Source organism: Anolis carolinensis, chromosome 3, assembly GCF_035594765.1.
Source record: "Anolis carolinensis isolate JA03-04 chromosome 3, rAnoCar3.1.pri, whole genome shotgun sequence".
In the NCBI taxonomy this organism is placed as follows: domain Eukaryota; kingdom Metazoa; phylum Chordata; class Lepidosauria; order Squamata; family Dactyloidae; genus Anolis; species Anolis carolinensis.
Window position 1 is genome coordinate 176301617 of NC_085843.1, and position 27192 is coordinate 176328808.

The 27192-nt window shown below is 40.4% G+C and overlaps 1 protein-coding gene across 3 annotated transcripts in view; it reads right to left on the reverse strand.

Annotated features, from left to right (window-relative positions):
* Positions 1 to 13294: 13294 nt before the first annotated feature.
* The window catches only part of sh2d4b (SH2 domain containing 4B), a 196284-nt gene continuing 182386 nt past the window's right edge, over positions 13295 to 27192 (reverse strand). For 2 of the 3 annotated variants that reach the window (XM_008115808.3, XM_062975823.1), the window contains exons 7-8: positions 18737 to 18957; positions 13295 to 14787 (exon numbers count right to left, since the gene is read on the reverse strand). In XM_008115808.3, the coding sequence (XP_008114015.2) occupies positions 14695 to 14787; positions 18737 to 18957 (314 nt within the window). In that variant the 3' untranslated portion in view covers positions 13295 to 14694. The remainder of the gene's footprint in view (positions 14788 to 18736; positions 18958 to 27192) is intronic. The other variant, XM_062975824.1, reaches the window with a different exon arrangement.

Here is a 27192-nt window from a genome sequence, read left to right on the forward strand (position 1 = left end):
TGCTAGTGGTTGATTCTCTAAAGCCCAGTACGAACCATTGTGACCTTTGTGGAACCTTATTGCATTGCAAGTGGTTGATTCTGTAAAGCCCAGTACGTAGCATGTGATCATTATGGAACCTTCTCTCATTGCTAGTGGTTGATTCTCTAAAGCCCAGTACGTACCATTGTGACCTTTGTGGAACCTTATTGCATTGCAAGTGGTTAATTCAGTAAAGCCCAGTGCATGGCATTATGTTCTTTGTGGATACTACTTTCATTGCAAGTGGTTCATATTGTAAAGCCCAGTTCAAAGCATTATGTTCATTTCGATCTTGCTTTCATTGCAAGAGGTTCATTCTGTAAAGACCAGTAGGTAGCATGTAATCATTATGGACCCTTCTCTGATTGCTAGTGGTTGATTCTGTAAAGCCCAGTACGTAGCCTGTAATCATTATGGACCCTTCTCTCATTGCAAGTGGTTGATTGTGTAAAGACCAGTACGTAGCATGTGTTCATTATGGACCTATCATTGCAAGTGGTTGATTCTCTAAAGCCCATTACGAACCATTGTGACCTTTGTGGAACCTTATTGCATTGCAAGTGGTTGATTCTGTAAAGCCCAGTTCAAAGCATTATTTTCATTTCGATCTTGCTTTCATTGCAAGAGGTTCATTCTGTAAAGACCAGTAGGTAGCATGTAATCATTATGGACCCTTCTCTCATTGCTAGTGGTTGATTCTGTAAAGCCCAGTACGTAGCATGTAATCATTATGGACCCTTCTCTCATTGCAAGTGGTTGATTCTGTAAAGACCAGTACGTAGCATGTGTTCATTATGGACCTATCATTGCAAGTGGTTGATTCTCTAAAGCCCAGTACGAACCATTGTGACCTTTGTGGAACCTTATTGCATTGCAAGTGGTTGATTCTGTAAAGCCCAGTTCAAAGCATTACTTTAATTTCGATCTTGCTTTCATTGCAAGAGGTTCATTCTGTAAAGACCAGTATGTAGCATGTGTTCATTATGGACCCTTCTCTGACTGCTAGTGGTTGATTCTGTAAAGCCCACTACGTAGCATGTGTTCATTATGGACCCTTCTCTGATTGCTAGTGGTTGATTCTTTAAAGCCCAGAACTACCATTGTGACCTTTGTGGAACTTTATTGCATTGCAAGTGGTTAATTCGTAAAGTCCAGTGCATGGCATTATGTTCATTGTGGATCCTACATTCATTGCAAGTGGTTCATACTGTAAAGCTCAGTGCATGGCAATCTGTTCATTTGGATCTGGCTTTCATTGCAAGAGGTTCATTCTGTAAAGACCAGTACGTAGCATGTGTTCATTATGGACCCTACTATCATTGCTAGTGGTTGATTCTCTAAAGCCCAGTACGAACCATTGTGACCTTTGTGGAACCTTATTGCATTGCAAGCGGTTGATTCTGTAAAGCCCAGTTCAAAGCATTATTTTCATTTCGATCCTGCTTTCATTGCAAGAGGTTCATTATGTAAAGACCAGTAGGTAGCATGTAATCATTATGGATCCTTCTCTCATTGCTAGTGGTTGATTCTGTAAAGCCCAGTATGTACCTTTGTGACCTTTGTGGAACCTTATTGCATTGCACGTGGTTCATTCTGTAAAGCCCAGTACGAACCATTGTAACCTTTGTGGAACCTTATTGCATTGCAAGTGGTTAATTCTGTAAAGCCCAGTACGTAGCATTGTGATCATTAGGGATCATTCTTTCATTGCAAGTGGTTCATACTGTAAAGCTCATTGCATGGCATTCTGTTCATTTGGATCTGGCTTTCATTGCAAGGGGTTCATTCTGTAAAGACCAGTACGTAGCATGTGTTCATTATGGACCCTACTATCATTGCTAGTGGTTGATTCTCTAAAGCCCAGTACGACCCATTGTGACCTTTGTGGAACCTTATTGCATTGCAAGTGGTTAATTCTGTAAAGCCCAGTACGTAGCATTGTGATCATTAGGGATCATTCTTTCATTGCAAGTGGTTCATACTGTAAAGCTCATTGCATGGCATTCTGTTCATTTGGATCTGGCTTTCATTGCAAGAGGTTCATTCTGTAAAGACCAGTACGTAGCATGAGTTCATTATGGACCCTTCTCTGATTGCTAGTGGTTGATTCTCTAAAGCCCAGTACGAACCATTGTCACCTTTGTGGAACCTTATTGCATTGCAAGTGGTTGCTTCTGTAAAGCCCAGTTCAAAGCATTACTTTAATTTCGATCTTGCTTTCATTGCAAGAGGTTCATACTGTAAATCTCAGTGCATGGCATTCTGTTCTTTTGGATCTTGCTTTCATTGCAAGTGGTTGACTCTGTAAAGCCCAGTACATAGCATGTAATCATTATGGACCCTTCTCTCATTGCAAGTGGTTGATTCTGTAAAGACCAGTACGTAGCATGTGTTCATTATGGACCTATCATTGCAAGTGGTTGATTCTCTAAAGCCCAGTACGAACCATTGTGACCTTTGTGGAACCTTATTGCATTGCAAGTGGTTGATTCTGTAAAGCCCAGTGCATGGCATTATGTTCATTGTGGATCCTACTTTCATTGCAAGTGGTTCATACTGTAAAGCTCAGTGCATGGCATTCTGTTCATTTGGATCTTGCTTTCATTGCATGTACATAGCATTGTGATCATCATGGACCGTTCAATCATTGCTAGTGGTTGATTCTCTAAAGCCCAGTACTTACCATTGTGACCTTTGTGGAAACTTATTGCATTGCAAGTGGTTGATACTGTTAAGCCCAGTACATAGCATTGTGATCATTAGGGACCCTTCTTTCTTTCATTGCAAGTTGTTCATACTGTAAAGCTCAGTGCATGGCATTCTGTTCATTTGGATCTTGCTTTCATTGCAAGAGGTTCATTCTGTAAAGACCAGTACATAGCATTGTGATCATTAGCGACCCTTCTCTGATTGCTAGTGGTTGATTCTCTAAAGCCCAGTACGAACCATTGTCACCTTTGTGGAACCTTATTGCATTGCAAGTTGTTGATTCTGTAAAGCCCAGTATGTAGCATGTGATAATTATGGACCCTTCTCTGATTGCTAGTGGTTGATTCTGTAAAGCCCAGTACGTATCATGTGATCATTATGGACCCTTCTCTCATTGCTAGTGGTTGATTCTCTAAAGCTCAGTATGAACCATTGTGACCTTTGTGGAACGTTATTTCATTGCAACTGGTTCATTCTCTAAAGCCCAGTATGAACCATTGTGACCTTTGTGGAACCTTATTGCCTTAAAAGTGGTTGATTCTGAAAAGCCCAGTTCAAAGCATTATGTTCATTTCGATCTTGCTTTCATTGCAAGAGGTTCATTCTGTAAAGACCAGTAGGTAGCATGTAATCATTATGGACCCGTCTCTGATTGCTAGTGGTTGATTCTGTAAAGCCCAGTACGTAGCATGTGATCATTATGGACCCTTCTCTGATTGCTAGTGGTTGATTCTGTAAAGCCCAGTACGAACCATTGTGAACTTTGTGGAACCTTATTGCATTGAAAGTGGTTCATTCTGTAAAGCCCAGTGCATGGCATTCTGTTCATTGTGGATACTACTTTCATTGCAAGTGGTTCATACTGTAAAGCCCATTTCAAAGCATTATGTTCATTTCGATCTTGCTTTCATTGCAAGAGGTTCATTCTGTAAAGACCAGTAGGTAGCATGTAATCATTATGGACCCTTCTCTGATTGCTAGTGGTTGATTCTGTAAAGCCCAGTACGTAGCATGTAATCATTATGGGCCCTTCTATCATTGCTAGTGGTTGATTCTCTAAAGCCCAGTACGAACCATTGTGACCTTTGTGGAACCTTATTGCATTGCAAGTGGTTGATTCTCTAAAGCCCAGTACGAACCATTGTGAACTTTGTGGAACCATATTTCATTGCAAGTGGCTGATTCTGTAAAGCCCAGTACGTAGAATGTGATCATTATGGACCCTTCTCTCATTGCTAGTGGTTGATTCTTTCAAGCCCAGTACATAGCATTGTGATCATTAGGGACCCTTCTTTCATTGCAAGTGGTTGATTCTGTAAAGCCCAGTACATAGCATGTGTTCATTATGGACCTTTCATTGCAACTGGTTCATTCTGTAAAGCCCAGTACATAGCATGTGTTCATTATGGACCCTTCTCTCATTGCTAGTGGTTGATTCTGTAAAGCCCAGTACGTACCATTGTGACCTTTGTGGAACCTTATTGCATTGCAAGTGGTTGCTTCTGTAAAGCCCAGTTCAAAGCATTAGTTTAATTTCGATCTTGCTTTCATTGCAAGAGGTTCATTCTGTAAAAACCAGTACGTAGCATGTGTTCATTATGGACCCTTCTCTGACTGCTAGTGGTTGATTCTGTAAAGCCCACTACGTAGCATGTGATAATTATGGACCCTTCTCTGATTGCTAGTGGTTGATTCTATAAAGCCCAGTACGTATCATGTTATCATTATGGACCCTTCTCTCATTGCTAGTGGTTGATTCTTTAAAGCCCAGTACGTACCATTGTGACCTTTGTGGAACCTTATTGCATTGCAAGTTGTTGATTCTGTAAAGCCCAGTACGTAGCATGTGATAATTATGGACCCTTCTCTGATTGCTAGTGGTTGATTCTGTAAAGCCCAGTACGTAGCATGTAATCATTATGGACCCTTCTCTCATTGCAAGTGGTTGATTCTGTAAAGACCAGTACGTAGCATGTGTTCATTATGGACCCTTCTATCATTGCAAGTGGTTGATTCTCTAAAGCCCAGTACGAACCATTGTGACCTTTGTGGAACCTTATTGCATTGCAAGTGGTTGATTCTGTAAGGCCAGTTCAAAGCATTATTTTCATTTCGATCTTGCTTTCATTGCAAGAGGTTCATTCTGTAAAGACCAGTAGGTAGCATGTAATCATTATGGACCCTTCTCTGATTGCTAGTGGTTGATTCTCTAAAGCCCAGTATGTACCATTGTGACCTTTGTGGAACCTTATTGCATTGCACGTGATTCATTCTGTAAAGCCCAGTACGAACCATTGTGACCTTTGTGGAACCTTATTGCATTGCAAGTGGTTGATTCTCTAAAGCCCAGTACGAACCATTGTAAACTTTGTGGAACCATATTCCATTGCAAGTGGTTGATTCTGTAAAGCCCAGTACGTAGCATGTGATCATTATGGACCCTTCTCTCATTGCTAGTGGTTGATTCTTTCAAGCCCAGTACATAGCATTGTGATCATTAGGGACCCTTCTTACCTTCATTGCAAGTGGTTCATACTGTAAAGCTGAATGCATGGCATTCTGTTCATTTGGGTCTTGCTTTCATTGCAAGAGGTTCATTCTGTAAAGACCAGTACGTAGCATGTGTTCATTATGGACCCTACTATCATTGCTAGTGGTTGATTCGCTAAAGCCCAGTACGAACCATTGTGACCTTTGTGGAACCTTATTGCATTGCAAGTGGTTGATTCTGTAAAGCCCAGTACGTAGCATGTGATCATTATGGACCCTTCTCTCATTGCTAGTGGTTGATTCTCTAAAGCCCAGTACGTACCATTGTGACCTTTGTGGAACCTTATTGCATTGCAAGTGGTTAATTCAGTAAAGCCCAGTGCATGGCATTATGTTCTTTGTGGATACTACTTTCATTGCAAGTGGTTCATATTGTAAAGCCCAGTTCAAAGCATTATGTTCATTTCGATCTTGCTTTCATTGCAAGAGGTTCATTCTGTAAAGACCAGTAGGTAGCATGTAATCATTATGGACCCTTCTCTGATTGCTAGTGGTTGATTCTGTAAAGCCCAGTACGTAGCATGTAATCATTATGGACCCTTCTCTCATTGCAAGTGGTTGATTCTGTAAAGACCAGTACGTAGCATGTGTTCATTATGGACCTATCATTGCAAGTGGTTGATTCTCTAAAGCCCAGTACGAACCATTGTGACCTTTGTGGAACCTTATTGCATTGCAAGTGGTTGAATCTGTAAAGCCCAGTTCAAAGCATTATTTTCATTTCGATGTTGCTTTCATTGCAAGAGGTTCATTCTGTAAAGACCAGTAGGTAGCATGTAATCATTATGGACCCTTCTTTCATTGCTAGTGGTTGATTCTGTAAAGCCCAGTACGTAGCATGTAATCATTATGGACCCTTCTCTCATTGCAAGTGGTTGATTCTGTAAAGACCAGTACGTAGCATGTGTTCATTATGGACCCTTCTATCATTGCAAGTGGTTGATTCTCTAAAGCCCAGTACGAACCATTGTGACCTTTGTGGAACCTTATTGCATTGCAAGTGGTTGATTCTGTAAAGCCCAGTTCAAAGCATTATTTTCATTTCGATCTTGCTTTCATTGCAAGAGGTTCATTCTGTAAAGACCAGTAGGTAGCATGTAATCATTATGGACCCTTCTCTCATTGCTAGTGGTTGATTCTGTAAAGCCCAGTATGTACCTTTGTGACCTTTGTGGAACCTTCTCTCATTGCTAGTGGTTGATTCTGTAAAGCCCAGTACGTACCATTGTGACCTTTGTGGAACCTTATTGCATTGCAAGTGGTTGCTTCTGTAAAGCCCAGTTCAAAGCATTACTTTAATTTCGATCTTGCTTTCATTGCAAGAGGTTCATTCTGTAAAAACCAGTACGTAGCATGTGTTCATTATGGACCCTTCTCTGACTGCTAGTGGTTGATTCTGTAAAGCCCACTACGTAGCATGTGATAATTATGGACCCTTCTCTGATTGCTAGTGGTTGATTCTATAAAGCCCAGTACGTATCATGTTATCATTATGGACCCTTCTCTCATTGCTAGTGGTTGATTCTTTAAAGCCCAGTACGTACCATTGTGACCTTTGTGGAACCTTATTGCATTGCAAGTTGTTGATTCTGTAAAGCCCAGTACGTAGCATGTGATAATTATGGACCCTTCTCTGATTGCTAGTGGTTGATTCTGTAAAGCCCAGTACGTAGCATGTAATCATTATGGACTCTTCTCTCAGTGCAAGTGGTTGATTCTGTAAAGACCAGTACGTAGCATGTGTTCATTATGGACCCTTCTATCATTGCAAGTGGTTGATTCTCTAAAGCCCAGTACGAACCATTGTGACCTTTGTGGAACCTTATTGCATTGCAAGTGGTTGATTCTGTAAGGCCAGTTCAAAGCATTATTTTCATTTCGATCTTGCTTTCATTGCAAGAGGTTCATTCTGTAAAGACCAGTAGGTAGCATGTAATCATTATGGACCCTTCTCTGATTGCTAGTGGTTGATTCTCTAAAGCCCAGTATGTACCATTGTGACCTTTGTGGAACCTTATTGCATTGCACGTGATTCATTCTGTAAAGGCCAGTATGAACCATTGTGACCTTTGTGGAACCTTATTGCATTGCAAGTGGTTGATTCTCTAAAGCCCAGTACGAACCATTGTAAACTTTGTGGAACCATATTCCATTGCAAGTGGTTGATTCTGTAAAGCCCAGTACGTAGCATGTGATCATTATGGACCCTTCTCTCATTGCTAGTGGTTGATTCTTTCAAGCCCAGTACATAGCATTGTGATCATTAGGGACCCTTCTTACCTTCATTGCAAGTGGTTCATACTGTAAAGCTGAATGCATGCCATTCTGTTCATTTGGGTCTTGCTTTCATTGCAAGAGGTTCATTCTGTAAAGACCAGTACGTAGCATGTGTTCATTATGGACCCTACTATCATTGCTAGTGGTTGATTCTCTAAAGCCCAGTACGAACCATTGTGACCTTTGTGGAACCTTATTGCATTGCAAGTGGTTGATTCTGTAAAGCCCAGTACGTAGCATGTGATCATTATGGACCCTTCTCTCATTGCTAGTGGTTGATTCTCTAAAGCCCAGTACGTACCATTGTGACCTTTGTGGAACCTTATTGCATTGCAAGTGGTTAATTCAGTAAAGCCCAGTGCATGGCATTATGTTCTTTGTGGATACTACTTTCATTGCAAGTGGTTCATATTGTAAAGCCCAGTTCAAAGCATTATGTTCATTTCGATCTTGCTTTCATTGCAAGAGGTTCATTCTGTAAAGACCAGTAGGTAGCATGTAATCATTATGGACCCTTCTCTGATTGCTAGTGGTTGATTCTGTAAAGCCCAGTACGTAGCATGTAATCATTATGGACCCTTCTCTCATTGCAAGTGGTTGATTCTGTAAAGACCAGTACGTAGCATGTGTTCATTATGGACCTATCATTGCAAGTGGTTGATTCTCTAAAGCCCAGTACGATCCATTGTGACCTTTGTGGAACCTTATTGCATTGCAAGTGGTTGAATCTGTAAAGCCCAGTTCAAAGCATTATTTTCATTTCGATGTTGCTTTCATTGCAAGAGGTTCATTCTGTAAAGACCAGTAGGTAGCATGTAATCATTATGGACCCTTCTTTCATTGCTAGTGGTTGATTCTGTAAAGCCCAGTACGTAGCATGTAATCATTATGGACCCTTCTCTCATTGCAAGTGGTTGATTCTGTAAAGACCAGTACGTAGCATGTGTTCATTATGGACCTATCATTGCAAGTGGTTGATTCTCTAAAGCCCAGTACGAACCATTGTGACCTTTGTGGAACCTTATTGCATTGCAAGTGGTTGATTCTGTAAAGCCCAGTTCAAAGCATTATTTTCATTTCGATCTTGCTTTCATTGCAAGAGGTTCATTCTGTAAAGACCAGTAGGTAGCATGTAATCATTATGGACCCTTCTCTCATTGCTAGTGGTTGATTCTGTAAAGCCCAGTATGTACCTTTGTGACCTTTGTGGAACCTTATTGCATTGCACGTGGTTCATTCTGTAAAGGCCAGTACAAACCATTGTGACCTTTGTGGAACCTTATTGCATTGCAAGTGGTTAATTCTGTAAAGCCCAGTACGTAGCATTGTGATCATTAGGGATCATTCTTTCATTGCAAGTGGTTCATACTGTAAAGCTCATTGCATGGCATTCTGTTCATTTGGATCTTGCTTTCATTGCAAGAGGTTCATTCTGTAAAGACCAGTACGTAGCATGTGTTCATTATGGACCCTACTATCATTGCTAGTGGCTGATTCTCTAAAGCCCAGTACGAACCATTGTGACCTTTGTGGAACCTTATTGCATTGCAAGTGGTTGATTCTGTAAAGCCCAGTACGTAGCATGTGATCATTATGGACCCTTCTCTCATTGCTAGTGGTTGATTCTCTAAAGCCCAGTACGTACCATGGTGACCTTTGTGGAACCTTATTGCATTGCAAGTGGTTAATTCAGAAAAGCCCAGTGCATGGCATTATGTTCATTTGGATCTTGCTTTCATTGCAAGTGGTTGACTCTGTAAAGCCCAGTATATAGCATTGTGATCATTAGGAACCCTTCTTACCTTCATTGCAAGTGGTTCATACTGTAAAGCTCAATGCATGGCATTCTGTTCATTTGGGTCTTGCTTTCATTGCAGGAGGTTCATTCTGTAAAGACCAGTACGTAGCATGTGTTCATTATGGACCCTACTATCATTGCTAGTGGTTGATTCTCTAAAGCCCAGTACAACCCATTGTGACCTTTGTGGAACCTTATTGCATTGCAAGTGGTTGATTCTGTAAAGCCCAGTACGTAGCATGTGATCATTATGGACCCTTCTCTCATTGCTAGTGGTTGATTCTCTAAATCCCAGTACGTACCATTGTGACCTTTGTGGAACCTTATTGCATTGCAAGTGGTTAATTCAGTAAAGCCCAGTGCATGGCATTATGTTCTTTGTGGATACTACTTTCATTGCAAGTGGTTCATATTGTAAACCCCAGTTCAAAGCATTATGTTCATTTCGATCTTGCTTTCATTGCAAGAGGTTCATTCTGTCAAGACCAGTAGGTAGCATGTAATCATTATGGACCCTTCTCTCATTGCTAGTGGTTGATTCTGTAAAGCCCAGTACCTAGCATGTAATCATTATGGACCCTTCTCTCATTGCAAGTGGTTGATTCTGTAAAGACCAGTACGTAGCATGTGTTCATTATGGACCTATCATTGCAAGTGGTTGATTCTCTAAAGCCCAGTACGAACCCTTGTGACCTTTGTGGAACCTTATTGCATTGCAAGTGGTTAATTCTGTAAAGCCCAGTACGTAGCATTGTGATCATTAGGGATCATTCTTTCATTGCAAGTGGTTCATACTGTAAAGCTCATTGCATGGCATTCTGTTCATTTGGATCTGGCTTTCATTGCAAGAGGTTCATTCTGTAAAGACCAGTACGTAGCATGAATTCATTATGGACCCTTCTCTGATTGCTAGTGGTTGATTCTCTAAAGCCCAGTACGAACCATTGTGACCTTTGTGGAACCTTATTGCATTGCAAGTGGTTGCTTCTGTAAAGCCCAGTTCAAAGCATTACTTTAATTTCGATCTTGCTTTCATTGCAAGAGGTTCATTCTGTAAAGACCAGTATGTAGCATGTGTTCATTATGGACCCTTCTCTGACTGCTAGTGGTTGATTCTGTAAAGCCCACTACGTAGCATGTGTTCATTATGGACCCTTCTCTGATTGCTAGTGGTTGATTCTCTAAAGCCCAGTACGTACCATTGTGACCTTTGTGGAACTTTATTGCATTGCAAGTGGTTAATTCGTAAAGCCCAGTGCATGGCATTATGTTCATTGTGGATCCTACTTTCATTGCAAGTGGTTCATACTGTAAAGCTCAGTGCATGGTAATCTGTTCATTTGGATCTGGCTTTCATTGCAAGAGGTTCATTCTGTAAAGACCAGTACGTAGCATGTGTTCATTATGGACCCTACTATCATTGCTAGTGGTTGAATCTCTAAAGCCCAGTACAAACCATTGTGAACTTTGTGGAACCTTATTGCATTGCAAGTGGTTAATTCTGTAAAGCCCAGTGCATGGCATTATGTTCATTGTGGATCCTACTTTCATTGCAAGTGGTTCATACTGTAAAGCTCAGTGCATGGCATTCTGTTCATTTGGATCTTGCTTTCATTGCATGTACATAGCATTGTGATCATCATGGACCGTTCAATCATTGATAGTGGTTGATTCTCTAAAGCCCAGTACTTACCATTGTGACCTTTGTGGAAACTTATTGCATTGCAAGTGGTTGATTCTGTTAAGCCCAGTACATAGCATTGTGATCATTAGGGACCCTTCTTACTTTCATTGCAAGTTGTTCATACTGTAAAGCTCAGTGCATGGCATTCTGTTCATTTGGATCTTGCTTTCATTGCAAGAGGTTCATTCTGTAAAGACCAGTACATAGCATTGTGATCATTAGCGACCCTTCTCTCATTGCTAGTGGTTGATTCTCTAAAGCCCAGTACGAACCATTGTCACCTTTGTGGAACCTTATTGCATTGCAAGTTGTTGATTCTGTAAAGCCCAGTGCGTAGCATGTGATAATTATCGACCCTTCTCTGATTGCTTGTGGTTGATTCTGTAAAGCCCAGTACGTATCATGTGATCATTATGGACCCTTCTCTCATTGCTAGTGGTTGATTCTCTAAAGCCCAGTACGTACCATTGTGACCTTTGTGGAACCTTATTGCATTGCAAGTTGTTGATTCTGTAAAGCCCAGTACGTAGCATGTGATAATTATGGACCCTTCTCTGATTGCTAGTGGTTGATTCTGTAAAGCCCAGTACGTATCATGTGATCATTATGGACCCTTCTCTCATTGCTAGTGGTTGATTCTCTAAAGCTCAGTATGAACCATTGTGACCTTTGTGGAACCTTATTTCATTGCAACTGGTTCATTCTCTAAAGCCCAGTATGAACCATTGTGACCTTTGTGGAACCTTATTGCCTTAAAAGTGGTTGATTCTGAAAAGCCCAGTTCAAAGCATTATGTTCATTTCGATCTTGCTTTCATTGCAAGAGGTTCATTCTGTAAAGACCAGTAGGTAGCATGTAATCATTATGGACCCTTCTCTGATTGCTAGTGGTTGATTCTGTAAAGCCCAGTACGTATTATTTCCTCATCTCTGATTACTATTCCATCTTTTGATTTGATTTTGTAATGTATTGGCTTTGCTTTTTTTTTTCCTTATTAGTCTTGCCAGCCATTTGCCTGGTTTGTTTGCATTTTCAAACATGTTCTGTTTGGCCCATTTTAACTGATTCACCATTTTTTCCATCTCCCAGTTTTCCTTTTGTTTTAATAATAGTTCTAGACTTCTTTTTGTTCTATGACTCTTGGGGTTAGCTTTTAATAGCTTCTTCTCCTCCATTTCTTTAGTTAAATTTAAGAGTTCTGATTCTTTCTGTTTTCTCTTAGTCGTGTTTAATTGTATCAAGAACCCTCTTGCCGCCGCTTTATAGGCATCCCAAATTATCTGCAGTTATACATCTTTAGTGTCGTTCATATCAAAGTATTCCCTCGACATAACTTTGATCTTTTCTATAGCTTTTCCATTTTTTAATAAAGTTTCATTAAGTCTCCATTTCCAATCCCTGGATTTATTATTAATTTCTAGCATTAATGGACAGTGGTTGGAGATGTCTCTATTTAAAATTTGTATTGTTTCTATTTTAGCTAAAATCGATTTACTAGCCCATGCCATATCAATTCTGGACCATGTCTGGTGCCTATTAGAAAAGAATGTATAATCTTTTTTCTCTGGGTTATGTGCTCTCCAAACATCTGTTAGATCATATTCCTCTTTCATTGCTATAAACTTTCTAGATAAGGAACTGGAGTCTTTTCCTTTTTTAATTATTTTAGATTTATCCAATTCTTTATTTAATACTCCATTAGGAAGAAAACTTTTGAAATTATTTGCTCTTGAATGTAAGAAGGAAATATTCATATTCTAAGAGTAAGCCTTCTGAAATTAGTAGAAATGATGCCAGTCATGTATAACTTTAAATTCCAATTGATTTTAGTAGGTATGATCTAAGTAGACCTTAAATCTCAATCCATGCATTAATTTGACTTTTGTTTTTTCTCTATGCCAGACATTGTAAGTTTAGTGTTAGGTTCTTTCTCACTGCTTGTACTGCTGATTGCGTTGTCTCTGCTTTTTCAAGCTTTGAATGACTGATCTGGTCTTGTAATAGTTTTGTTTCTACAAATCATCTCTAGAGCCCTTTCAATAGAAAGCTACAGTAACATTGGGAGGAATGAAAATATATACTTCTCTTATATATTCCAATGGGGACCATTCCAAAGTATCAAAAAGTCATACCTTATGTACCTGACACTTGGTACAAAATATAAATATATCAATATAGTGCGCGACATAGTCTTGTAAAGCAAAGTGTTCAGGAAGAAAGGCCCCAGAGAGATGAAAACAAATATTTCCACAATATTTCAATGTCTCATCTGTATTTAATGTTCCTTACAAAAATTTGGTAATGAACATAAGTGAGAAGTCAGTGCATGTTTATATCCCTTGATATTTACCATAGGCAGGACATATATTTCTCTATTGATTACACAATCTGACAACAGTTAAGGATATCAAAGAAAGAGCTTCTCCATATTAGAACAATGGGCAAGAAGTGTGAGGAAGTAAGAATATGAGAAAGGGCTGAGCAACTATAGTGGGTCTGGAGGACAGTCTTCTGCTCTGGAATCCCTGAATGACAAAAATGTCAAAAAAGCCAAAACCTTGAAGTAACAGGAGTCTATATCTGCTTCTGAAAGATGGCTATTTTTGATGGTCAATAGAATGGCAGGGGGAGCTTGCAACTGATTTGAAAGTTAAACTGTCAGTTGTGGTGTTTTCTATGAATGCCAATTTATCTCTTTTTTTTCTTTTTCTTTTTCTTTTTTTGGTACACTAGGCAAATGGGGAGTCTGGAGGAGTTGGAAGCCACAAAGGAATTCCTGGGATCCACACTTTGCCCACTTCTGGCCTCAAGTTCATTATATTAAGAATTTAAAAAATACAGAAACTTAATGCCCCAATTTTCTTTCCATATGGGCTCAAATTACTTATGAAAGGATCAGTGCCATTTAATCATATGTAAATGTAATTAAATTGGATGTGGAGTTGAGGAGGTCTTCTGGAGCACAAAGAAGACATGTAGAGGAAAAGCCTTGGCTTACTTTTGAGTTGAATTGCTACCCTCCCTCTAGGAAGTATTTTTCTTTTTAATCACTAGGTGTTTCCAGGGAGGGGTTGGCTGGGATAAAAGCATAAAATAACTAGGGTGAAAGATTAGGGTGGTCGATTCTTCATTCTGTTTTCTTTATTCATGCATCTTTTCCATTCAAAACGTAGTCCTCTTCCTTCAAATTTTTAAATAATTGAGAGAGGTACTGGTTTAAGCAAAACAGACGTACTGATATAAAACCTGTAATTTACTGCTCAAAAAGCACCTATTGCTACATTCCCATACCACAAATTACATGCTTCTCAAATATTACAACTCTGAGAATTTCAAAAATCAGTGTATGCTAGTACTAGAACCATTGCCTATCATATTTTTTCCTATTTATATTACTGAACACTTTGAAAACACTGGTTTTCGATGAACACATTAACTATATTTTGAAGTAGCGTTATCCTTTGTATTCTTCGCTTTGCATTACTTACTAATGGCATATCTCTCTCAAATTAAAAACTCAATCTGCCTAAGGCATTTAGCTGATTCATATTTGTTGATCATAAGCTGGAATCTTATTTCTCAAGTTATTTCACTGATTGTTTTTGCTCTTCTAAAATAGTTACTGTCATCCCAAAATGAAAAAAAAAAAACCCTGTCATTCAAATAAGGAGATATAGTCAGGTGGATTCTTTATCTGTCCGCAAGGTTCCAGTAGCAACTCTCCACCAGATGATGTAATTATTTCTTCCTGGAAAGATAAAATACATTTCATAAGCAAATGAAAAATAATTGTGTCTGTTTTGACTATAGGAGTACAATCCCAAATACACTTTTTTCAATCCAATTGATCCTAAATCTCAGAAAATGCAATATATTTCACATTTTTCTGAGTTTCAATGGTTAGTATTAAAATATACACAAAGGAGTATATTAATTAAATGTTATATATGTTGAATAGTCATTAGTCTATAGCTGATTTTCTCCATGCACAAGAAAGAGGAATGTGTGGTCATCCAGATTTCACTGGACTATTATCTCCCTCCATAGATTATGCTTGCTAATGTTCATAGAACTATCAGTTCAACATCACTGGAGGTAACACTACTAAGAGGTTGGAAACACAGCAAATATAAAAATTGCCAGCATAAATTATTTTTAGTGTTTCATTTTTTGTTGCTAGCAATTTGAAGAGAGAAAAAGAATTTCATATGGGCAGACATAATTCTTATTGGGAGGCAACATATTCATCCCCCCGTTTTAACTGAACTTTCTTCAATCACAGACAACAAAAGTGAGCTATGGCAAGATGGCAACTTTGTTTCATTGAGAAAGGCCTATGAGAATGTCAGACACTGATTGTTGAATTTCTATTGTTAGGTTAAAGTAATATTATTGCTCTATGAATCCTATTTTCTCTGTTGACAGTATTAACAGTGAGAACCAAAACAAACACTAAATGAAATTTCTGCCTCTCTTAAAACAAAAAGCGTGAACCTTCCTCATTCACACTTTCCTAATTATGGTCATAGATTATAACATATAATATTTTGTGCAGATCAACGTTATGGTACAGACATGTCTCTGGAACAGTATGGAAGAAAGATGGTTCTCCAGAAGTCAGGACTGTGATAGTTGGAAGAAGATCCACCAATTTCCCCTCCTAATGAAAAAGGATACATAAGACCATGTTCTCCATAACCAACATTCTGAGATGCCTAATTGATGGTGGCTGGTGGCTTACATGTCAGTGGTTGTGGTGAAAGGAGCATTCCCTTTTATTTTTTCAACTGCTGCTGTGTGGGCACATTCAACACTGCACTATTTTAGAACTCCCACCATGAAATAAAGAGACCAGATGCAAAAAAAAAAAAAAAAACGGATCTAAAGGTCCATTTTCTGACATATTTATTGAAAGAACCCGTTAATAACCTGTAAAGTGAAAATCTGTTAACATGTAAAACGCAACTCAAGGTTAATGCTCATCTAGTGAGTCTTGTCTCTGGGCCAGGTGTCACTCCCTTTGACCACCTCCAAGGACATGCATGCAGTAAAGATCCCAAAGGCCAACCAAAATTCTTTGGCTACATCTCTTGGCCGATCATAGCTGGAAGGCCATCCCGAGGCGCTCCCTCCCAAACTGCAGGGTTTTTTTTAAAGAGTGAGAACCCTCAATCCATCCACAAAGGTAGCTCCCATTTTATTAAACTTATAGGGACTTTTATGGGAGTTCACCCTTCACCCCATTGGGGGGGGGCACAGTGCCTACAATGACTATTTAACCTTTATCATACTTTGGAATCTTATTAATGATTCAAGGAAACCTATTTAAATGACACCAATTACCATACCTTTCTGAAACAGTGTGGGGTAGGCAAAAAAAAACCCAATGCAGATTTTGGGGAGGGGAGATTCCAACTCATCCATTGCATGACCAGTTTAAACTCACACTGTCTATACAGCAGGAAGGTAGATCACAGCAACATGAGGCAGACTGAAAGGAGGGGATCAGCTTCAACAATTGGTTGCTCTAGCCCCCTCATGTAGCTGGGCCAGCAAACCAGCAGGCCCCAAACAAGTTTGGCTCCTTCAAACTGCTCCCCCCCAATGCCTTAAGCCTTGCTCAGCTGTGGGTGGGACTGGTACATAGTGCTGAAATTGCAGGAGAAGTAAGAAGAACTTGAGTGTTGAGCACATTGAACAGCTCATTTAAAGTGTGGATGAAAACCTGGAAGTGATTTTTTTTGCTCTACTGACATGAAAGCCATGAGCCACCAGCACTTTTAATGTGTTTATGTTTTGCTGTGGAAATCAGGGTTACAAGTGCTATTTTTTGGGAGAGGGGCAAGGGATTCATCATCAGATAGGAGTTGAGATTCCTGAGTGGGTGTATAAGTCCCCCAGCATGAGACTGACAGAAAATAATTGCTGTATGCATGTGTGTGTGTGTGTGTGTGTGTGTGTGTGTGTATGGACACATGTTTCCTGGAACACTACAATTTTCTGCCATTGTTGTAGTCAGCTTTGGGTATTTACTCCTTTCACTCTTTTGCATTTGTGCTGTCACAGTGCACTCAGATGGAAAAGACATGAGAGCTAGTGGTGGCAGGGGAGATAAGAAAGGATCAGCATCCCAAGACAACACAGTTAAATCTGTTTCCCATTTGACCACAGACAATTAAACGGGAACTGCCTGCTCACTTCAGGAGCAGAGCGAGTCCTCTAACAAGCTTGTCATAGCTGCAGCCATTGATTTTTCTTCTCACTGGGGGACATCGCAATCTATTTTATTTTGAATGTCAGAGGCTAATGGACGTTTTGCTTCTGACAGGTGTCCCTGTGCTTCCTCCCTAGATGAATGGTCTTTTGCATGCTCTCTTATTGCCTATGATGAGCAAGCAGGGAGAAAGACAGAGAAAAATGCCTCAGTTCAAGCTTGATGCCTGTAGAGAGAGATGTGAGCTTTGAAGATGTGTCAGTCCTTGTGTCACCTAAGTAGTTGAATCATCTGAAGGCTGTGGACAGAGGCAGCAGATGGCTTCTATGTCACTGAATTTGATGCAGGTTTTAGTGTGGTAGCTGTAGCTGCCCAAAGATGCCAGATATACAGTATGTGTAGATATCAGGTCCAGCTTGGAGTTTAGCCTCTGTTTGTAGGTTTTAGTGTCCTTACTTCTATAGCTTGTGTTTAGAGCTGGGATTCTGAAAGAACACAGAAAGTGTTACCAAGCCTGAAATTTAGCCTCCTGACAGCCCCAGCTTTCTTTTCTTAAAAATTGGGGTTTTATTAGACTTTATAGCTGAAAATAGAAACTTCAAATTGGGTATTAGGGCACAGGGAACTGTAAACAAATAAGATGTGCACTCAGTTAATTCACAACATTTGGCTTTGCCTTTTAAAAATACCTTGCATAGAGGAAAACAGTGCCAGATTAGGACCAGAAGGGGATGGGTGCTTTAACACTTTACCCCAGCCAGGGTCCCAATTAGACTTGAAAAAGGGAGAAACACCTTCTATTCCAATGGGATGAGAGCTCTCATTGCTCACAAAGAGAAACAATAAAGAGGAGCAGCAAATGTATTTTGGAAAAGACTCTGTTATATGCTGAACCTATTTTGAAGTTGGAGTTTAGTACCTTGGAGAGCTCCTTTAAAAGACTGCCTGAAACCCAGACCAGAGTCACCACCTCACTAACATGGAAGCCATCAGACATCTCTATTTTTATGCAGAAGTTACTTTACTTTCGCTGTTGTCTTTACTTTTCCCTTGACTCTTCCTAAGTTAACTGTCATCACAACTTGAAGAACCCAGCTTTCTAAATCTCAACTCCAAAAGGTATCTGTGAGTAGTTGGATTCTGCAAACAGAGATAAAATTCAGACTCTACTGCTGGGATTTCAGCAGTCCCCACTACCAGTGCATTTTATGGGCACAGTGTTTTAAAAACACTATGAAACAAACCCTGCTTTGAACGATCTTTGCTATAATGCCCCTGACATCGCTTCACTTGGAGGAATTGGGAGAATTTTAAAAAATCTCTATACTGTTACTTTTCAGAGTGCTTTTCTGCCTGTATTCTTAAACCTGCATCAAACTCTGCCTATAAAGATTAATTTTATAATACTCTAGCATACTGCTCCTTCCTTTTGAATTATTCACCTCCTGGGTTAAGTGACTGATCTGTGCATAGTCAGTAATACCTTGTGGAAATCAATGAGGTCTGTGAGTGTTGCATGCCTGTTGGGATCCACACCTAAGAAGCTGTAGAAATCTCCAGAAGCATCCACCAGAAAATGTTTGAAACCACTTTGATGCCGATAGGATAGTGCATATCCCCAGATTTTCTCACTGACTCGCACTAGGAACGCTCCTTCAGACTTATTCATCAGCAGCTCTTCTGCCTCTTGGCGACTAATAATTCCTACCAAAAACAGAAAAAATCTGGATCAAGCAGCCAGTAGCCCCTGAGGGACTTGAAAACAGATGTGCAGTCTATTAAATGGCATCATATGAAGAAGGCCTGCTATTTGCAAAATGTTTCAACAGATAAAATCTCTTAGCACATAGATAGACAGATAGACAAATTCTATTGGCTGCTAACCATTTCAGCCAAATCTCAGGGCCAGGCCAGGGAGCCCAGCATGGATTTATACGTGTTCTCTTGAGATAATCAGTTAGGGATTTGGCTCTCAGTATAGAAGGCATGAGGTTTGACACTGCTGAGTAAGAAAAGGCAGAAAACTAGGTACCTTTTGATGAGAGGCTTAACCTATAAAAAGACTTCACACTGTCTGCCAATCAGAGAGGAGTGTTTTATGTCCCTTTTCACTTCTATGCCTGAAAAGGATTCTGAGGAATACGAATTGCCATTCATGCTTGGCCTCTAGCTTTAGGGTTTTTTTATTATTTAAGTCTTGAAAGCTCAAAACTTCCCAGCAGGGGAACCTGTTCTGCAAATTTCTGGTAAGCCATGAAAAGATGCTTTAATGAAAACTCTGGAATTTCTACCTCTGACCTAACACATGCATGATTTTAAAAGGTGCAATTATGCATCTAGGACAGACCAAGAAATTTTGTCTCAAGGGCTGCTATGCAGATCTGAGATTTCTAATCTCACCCACTAAGATTTAAGCAGAGGCTCTGTCCCTTTGCTTTATCCCATCATTTAAAATAACTGGTGTATATACCTGGTGTTGTCCAGACAACTCTTTACATAGACTTTGTGACTCTTTCCTTCCTCCATTTCCCTCATACACATCCCTCTCCTTCCTTCCTTCCTTCCTTCCTTCCTTCCTTCCTTCCTTCCTTCCTTCCTTCCTTCCTTCCTTCCTTCCTTCCTTCCTGCTTGCCTGCCTGCCTGCCTGCCTGCCTGCTTGCCTGCCTTTTTTCTTTCTTTCTTTTTTCTTTCTTTCCTTCTTCTCCTGCTTTCCCTCATATACCTTCACTCTTTTAATTTTCTTTCTCTTCCTTCTATTCTCTTCCCTTCTTTTTCTTTCTTCCCTTCCTTCATCTCTTATTTTTTCCCTTCTTTTCTGTTCCTTCCCTCCTTTTTCTTTCTTTTTTCCATCCCTCCTACCCTTCATTCCTTCTTATTTCCTTTCTCTTTCTTTATTTTCTTCCTTTCTCCCTTCCCTCATACATATGTCACCTTTCCCAGTGACATCATAGTGGGTCACTTCACCTAGCAATAGCCAATCCTATACCTAGCAACAGCCAATCCAGTGAATTACAGAGATCCGCTTCATCTGGCAACAGCCTTTATGGTACAAACGGACAAACACAACACATAAAAGACATATATTAAGATACAAAGATTACGATATAATACCACAATAAAATGTAAATGTAAAATCAATAGTTTAAAAGTGATTGGGTAGGCCTGACAAAGAAATAGGTCTTCAATTTTGTCTTAAATTTTGACAGCTCATTTAGCTGTCAAATCTCTTCCAGCGGGTCATTCAACATTTACATTCAATTTACTGCAGGTTGGGGATAAGCTCTTTACTATGATTCAGGAGGAAAAATCATTTTCCTTATTCAGAGCTAAGAAATGGATGTAGACAGAACCAGTGAGACAAAAATGTGTTTTTGTACATGTTTATTTGTATGAATGCTGTAATATTGGGGGTGAATTGAGTGTACTTCTGTGTGTATCTGTGTGAATGAGAGATATGTTTATGTTTAGGAATGTGTATGAGAGAGATAATGCAGGAAGCATGTTTCAGCAGAGATCAACCCAGTTGAGGTAGAGGTGTGCATTTTAAAAATTAATTATTCCTGTAGAGGAAAATTTCCAGTTTTGAAAGATGTTCTTGCAGAAGGGAAAAACAATCCCCACCAGGCTTACTTGTGAGAAAAGAATCAATGATAGCAATAATCACTTGGCCTCTCCCTACCCCCTCCATGTCTATAATAATCACAATTCAGTCTGCCCCCATCCTATACCCTCCCAATGGTCATACAAGAATAGGCAAATTGCTTGAGGTGGGAAAGCCAAATGAGGACTACTTGCAGTATTAATTATCTTCACTCAATTTCCCTTTACCCCACATAGCCACATGATGACTTTTACCATATGTGATGAAATTCCTGCTCAGCATGTCCCTATCCTCTCTCCCCAACACAGCCATGTAGGGACTAGAAGGAGGGGGGATACACAAAATTATAAATCTTAGTGGCATTCCATATTCAGTTAGTAGTCATTAGTCACCCAGTATTAACCCTCCCAGGAGATCTTGCAGGACCACTCTCCTAAGCACATTTTCCATCCCTATTGAATGGTAGCCATGTGTATTATTGCCACACAGCTTCCAGTGTTTCAGTCCACTGAACCTCAAACCAAAAATTGCTTCCTTCCCCTCATCTATACTATTTTATAAGTAGAGGCTGGCTGGAATATAGAATGTGCAGCAACGGAAAATTATGGCAAGATTCAGCATCAGATTAGTTGAAATGGTCTTGTCCCATGTCCCACCATGAGAGAAGTACAACATCTAGTCTTCATTGATGTTTGTAAATATATAATTACTAGGTGAAGGATCAGCCAAAGCAGGTAATTATCAAACATTTGAGAAGTACATGAGAAGTAATTAGGTCTGCATAATTTTGATTGCATGTACAGGAACAATAGACGGCTATAGACTCGCCCATAGGATACCCATGATATGAAGCTTCATCATTATATTCTAATACAGCATGTCATGCCCAAGAAAAGTCTATTGACTTCACACGGGGAAAAAATGCCCCATTTTGCTGCCCTCATGAGCGGCTTTGATGGGACCTGCTGTGCATCATCACAACACACTGCAGGCCCCGCCCACTTTCTTCTCAAAGTGGAGGCAAAGCGCCAAAAAGTGCTTCACTCACCACTTATGGAGAGGAAAGTTTTATACGGATAGCTCCATCAAAGCTACCCACACTTTTGGCCCCAAAAGCTCATGTGATGGCAGAAAGGCCAGCAGGGAAATGCGCATTGTTGTGAGTTGCCACCCTTTCTACCATGTGATGGGGAGGAGGGAAAGTGCATGGGGCACCATGAGTCTCCCTGCATGCCTTCTCTTTTGCTGGTGAAAGCCAGCAAGACGGAATGGCCCATCTGGGTCATGTGATAAGGTCCTATGTTTGTTAAGCTAAGAGTTCAAGTCTCTGCCTTTTTGATATTTGGATTATTCTCTGAATATGCTAATCTGACCGTTCAAAGGACTGACAAGAGTTCTTCCTTCAACTCATGGTTGGCATCTTCTTCTGCTAAGAAAACACAGTGAAGTCATGTATTATTTGTTGTGAGTTCAAAATGTTCCATTGGCTAAAGAGTATTGCAATGTTGGGGAGAAGACACTGAATAGTGGTGAAGTGCTGGATGAGAAAACTGTGAATATCACACAGCATGTTCTATGTCTCCTACCTTAGCTGGCTAACGCTAGATATTGTGTACAATGCTGTTTGTCAACAGTGTTGAAGAAATATTTAACTGCCAGTCTGGTTTGGTTTTGTAAATGGAATTGAGGATTTCTTTTTTCTCAAGAAGTAAAACAACTGAGGCCAGATGACACTATTTCTGGCTAAATTTGAGTCTGAACCTAGCCAACTCAAACACAAGACTTTACCCATGACACCACACAGGGTGACGTTTACCAATGCCATTCTTCTCAGGATGCTGTCAAGATTGATGTGAATGGAATAATCATACTTCCAGCTGGACTGTAAACTGGAACCTGTCTATAAGCTATATAACACTGATTTGACAGCCATCCAGCTTTTCATTGGCCAATATCATAAGACAAACACCAACAGATGTGGTCAAAATCTGGTTGCTTTATTCCAAGCAAGCTGTTCATCTCCCAAATCCCACTGCCGGAAGATAAATGCTTCAGGCTTCAGCACACCCACACTTTACAATCACAGCATATTTATCCCCACCCCCAAAATAAGGCTGAATTGATTTCTTATGCAGTTCATTTTGTGCTTCCTTTCATTCTTTTCGAAAGAGAAATATACAGTCAATAGAAAAAATTACCACCTCTTTTGCCTCTTTCCAGGCCTACCCACTTCTCTATTTTAATATACTATCCACCAATTATTTGCCAAACAAGTGTTAATGAGAGCAATAGAAATCTTATCTGCTCTACTTCAAAAAGTACTGTACTGTTCTCATGACAACATGAATGCAAACAGAGAGAAGAGGAAACTTACAGAACATTGCCAGTCACTTCAGAATGGTTATTGAAAAGCATCTGTGGAAATCCTACTTCAATAATCCAAACTATCTGAATTCAAATGAAGTGATCTGACTTCCTTTGTGTCCATTTGGCGGTTCTTTAAGGATATTTTTATTTAGAATACTTCCTCACCTGTGTAGATCTCTATGACTTTTCTGCGTCTTTTGTTCCTAGTTCCTATTGTAATTTTTTCTTCTTTTTCTCAAAACTGACAAAGCTATATATTGTTTGGCTTCTATTGGTTACTAAGCTGTTGGATGGATTTCAATTTTGTGTTCTCCACATTTTATAAATTTTGTATGTCTCACTATGGGGACTTTTTTGTCACTCCATAAAATCCTCACTGAGTCATCCTGTAAACATCTTGGGTCCTACAGACATGCTTAAATATTTAACTGAATTAAAAGCCAGAAAGAATTGATTCATTTTAAAAGCCCATTGGAAAGTGTTTTTGGTTTCATTTACATTTTGCATTCAAAGTTGTCTCCAGTTTTATGTGCATACAGCTAACTAAATTGAAATTTTAGAAAATACCAAACTTCTAATGGTAATGGAAGAAGCATCCCCCCGTTTTAAAAAATCCCAACCAACAAAACTTTCAATAATCCTCTACATATTAGAGTTCCCCTCATATTCTCACAAACAGCTTGAGATAACAGGTTTTTATATGAAGCAGATAGCTGGGGGGGGGGGGAATAACCACTGTAACAGGTAATATAATATTGGATTTATGGCTTCATTTACAATTTATTAAAACCAGAAGAACAAAGGTCTTTGGGTGTTGGGAATATTTAGACCTTCTATTTCCTTTCTATAGGAAATGGTTTAGAAGGGTTATCATAAGGTTTGGCAGCAATTCCTGAGTTTACATGTCCAAATCCAACCATATTCAGACCATAATAATGGAATTATGTGGCTGAATGTTCTCCCTGTAATTACACAGTTTTTTGCATACAGGACTAGAGAGAAAAATACTGTTATCTCTGAAATGCAAGTTTTGTATATATAAGGAAGTGTTTTCCTGTGTTTCATAAGTGATACAGCTTCCAAACACTCAACTGTAGTCAGAAATGGTGCAGCCTGACAAAACCAATATTAACTTCAATATCTACACTGGAAGATTCCCAATAGATGTTCCTGAGGTATCACCATACAATTGGAATAGAGATAGATAGATAGAAGGGTTGGGCAAATTTTTCGTATGTCCGTTAAATTTGTTTCAAATTCGCATCTTAAGCACTTTTGAAGCAAGTTTTGACATATCTGCTCACTGGCTTCCTAATATTACGAATTTGAATCAAAAGGCACCTTTTTTTGTCTGTCTGTGATGTCTTTGGATGTAGCTGTACCCTTGCTGAGAGGTGAAGCCATGTTGGCATGCCTCTCAGCCAATCAGGGAGGAAGAGGGAGGGAGAGGCGGGGCCATCATTCTTATAGCCTTTTTTTTTAAAAAAAAATGTTGTTTGAAAATTCCCAAACAATCAGTAGATGGGTCAAACATTATGAAACTTGATTGTGGCAAATTTCATCCCAATAGTTTTCAAAAAGGAGGAGAACAAAGCCTCTGAATTTTCCCCATTTATAAAAGCACTAGCTGTGCTCGGCCATGCGTTGCTGTGGCATAATCTGGTAGTGTTGGTCAGTATGCATTAGGTTGTTTGCATGCTGTGATCTCCTCCCTCCTTTATACTTACATCATTAGTAGTACTTGAAGTCTGTTATCTTCCTCAAGTTTCATCTCGAGTGAAGATTGCTTGGGATCAGTGTTGTCTTTGGTTTGTGGTTAAACTTGATGTCTGACTGTGGTGAGTGTGGTTTATCTTTTTACTGTGGTAGGATAGTCTGGTCTTTTTTTGAATTAAAGTTATTTTATAATATTGGAGGATGGTGTTCATATTTTTTTTTAAATAGTATTGCAGGGTATGTGTCCACTTCGTTGAGCAGGCAATGCTTTCATCCCTCTAGCTTCTGTGGATTATAGAGGCAGGAGTTGTGGAGAAGGCTATTAGTGTTTTGTGAACGGAGGGGCAAGCAAGGGGTCTGTCGGAGCTATGTGTGGCGATGATGGTGGCGCCATTTTGAGGCTTGGGTGCTGAGTCTGTTGGCGCCATTTTGCGCCCAATGCCAGTTTCTTGGCTGTCATACAGCCATCTGCATCCTTCGCTCCCTTCCCTTCCCTCAGAGTTTCGGAAGCGCCAGAGTTTGTCAGCCCAACTTGCTCTCCTGGCCCCTTCCCTCCCCCCCAAAGGATCTTCAGACTCGCCATTTGGAGGCCCCCTAAGTCTTGCGCTATGTCTGTAGGTGCCATTTTGTGCCCAACACCATTTTCTGGGCTGTCATACAGCTGTCCGCCTCCTTCGTTCCCTTCCCTTCCCTCAGAGTTTCGGAAGCGCCAGACTTTGTCAGCCCAACTTGCTCTCCTGGCCCCTTCCCTCCCCCCCCCCCGAGAATCTTCAGACCCGCCATTTGGAGGCCACCTTACTCTTGTGCTGCATCTGTGGGTGCCATTTTGTGCCCTATGCCATTTTCTTGGCTATCATACAGCCGTCACCTCTTTTGCTCCCTCCCCTCCCCTCAAAGTTTTGGAAGTGCCAGAGTTGTCGGCCCACCTTGCTCTCCTGGACCCTTCCCTCCCCCTCCCAGAGGATCTTCAGACCCGCCATTTTGAGGCCAGCTTACTCTTCTAGTGATGTAGAGCGAGGTCTGCTGTGCAGTCCTGAGAGCTGAAACCAGCGCTTTTGTCGCCCTTGCTTTCTCCCTGGGTGGTCAGCGGTGCTTTGGAAGAAAGGCAGAAGAAAAGCGGTGAAGAAACGGTGAGCCCCGTTGAGGAACCCACCGCTTTCGGCGCCCTCTCTCTTTCCTTGTGCGCTCTGGTGTGGAGATGGTGGCGAAGATGGTTGCAGCGGTGGGAACAGGCTAGCGCAAGAGAGACTATTGAGGGGGGGGTGGAGCATGTGAGGGCCTCGCACCGCGCCCTGATCGGCGCAGGCGCACATGGCTTTTTCGTGTTTTGGGGGTTTGTGAGGCCATGGTTCTGTCCCTGATATTTGGTTATGTTGTTGGAACCTAGGGGCAAGGATTGTGGGTTGTGTTGTCAAGTTTCGTGGTTCTGGGTCATGTAGTTTTGTTGTCTACTTCTAGGTAAAAAGTCCAGAACATTTATATATATATGATTTAGCTTGCTCTCCAGTCTTTAACATTAGTGCAGACAACAGATATACCATCGCTCCCATTGCTTATTTAACAAACCTGGAGGTGCCTAATCATCGTAAAGCCTTCACTCTTGCAAGATGTCACGCCCTCCCATCGGCAGTACTGAAGACCCCTGCTCCGGAGAGACTATGCCCTTGTGAGTCTGGCCATATCGAAACTATCGAGCACGTGCTCTTCCAGTGTATGTTTTATAGAGATATAAGACTCAATTTCATCACTCCTTGGCTTTTAAAACATCCAGGCCGCACTGAAAGATACTACACCTCTCTGCTGCTCTCAGACTCCTGTTCTGCAATAACCTATAGTGTCGCCAGGTTCTGTGCAGCAGCAATTTCCATCAGACGGATGATGACTGACCCCACAGGGCCTGTAGCCAGAGCAATCTGTTATAACTGAAAGACTGCAAATGCTCCCTCTATCCCCCTCCAGAGCCACTTAGTGGATCGATATTTACTATTAGCTGACCCTGCTAATAGTCTGCTTTTAATTTGTTTTTATTATAGCATGTTTTTAACTTGTTATTTTATCTGACTTTTATGGGAACTGCGATTCCCCTTTTTGGGCACCTGTGCCCATTTCTATATATTCTGGTCATAGACCGTAATAAATTGCTGATTCTGATTCTGATTTTATATATATATGTCATGGAGCCAAATCCCAGGGCTGGATTTCCAAGCCCTGAATCTGGCTTCATAACATAAAACAACCCTGCAAGCACCTGGCGG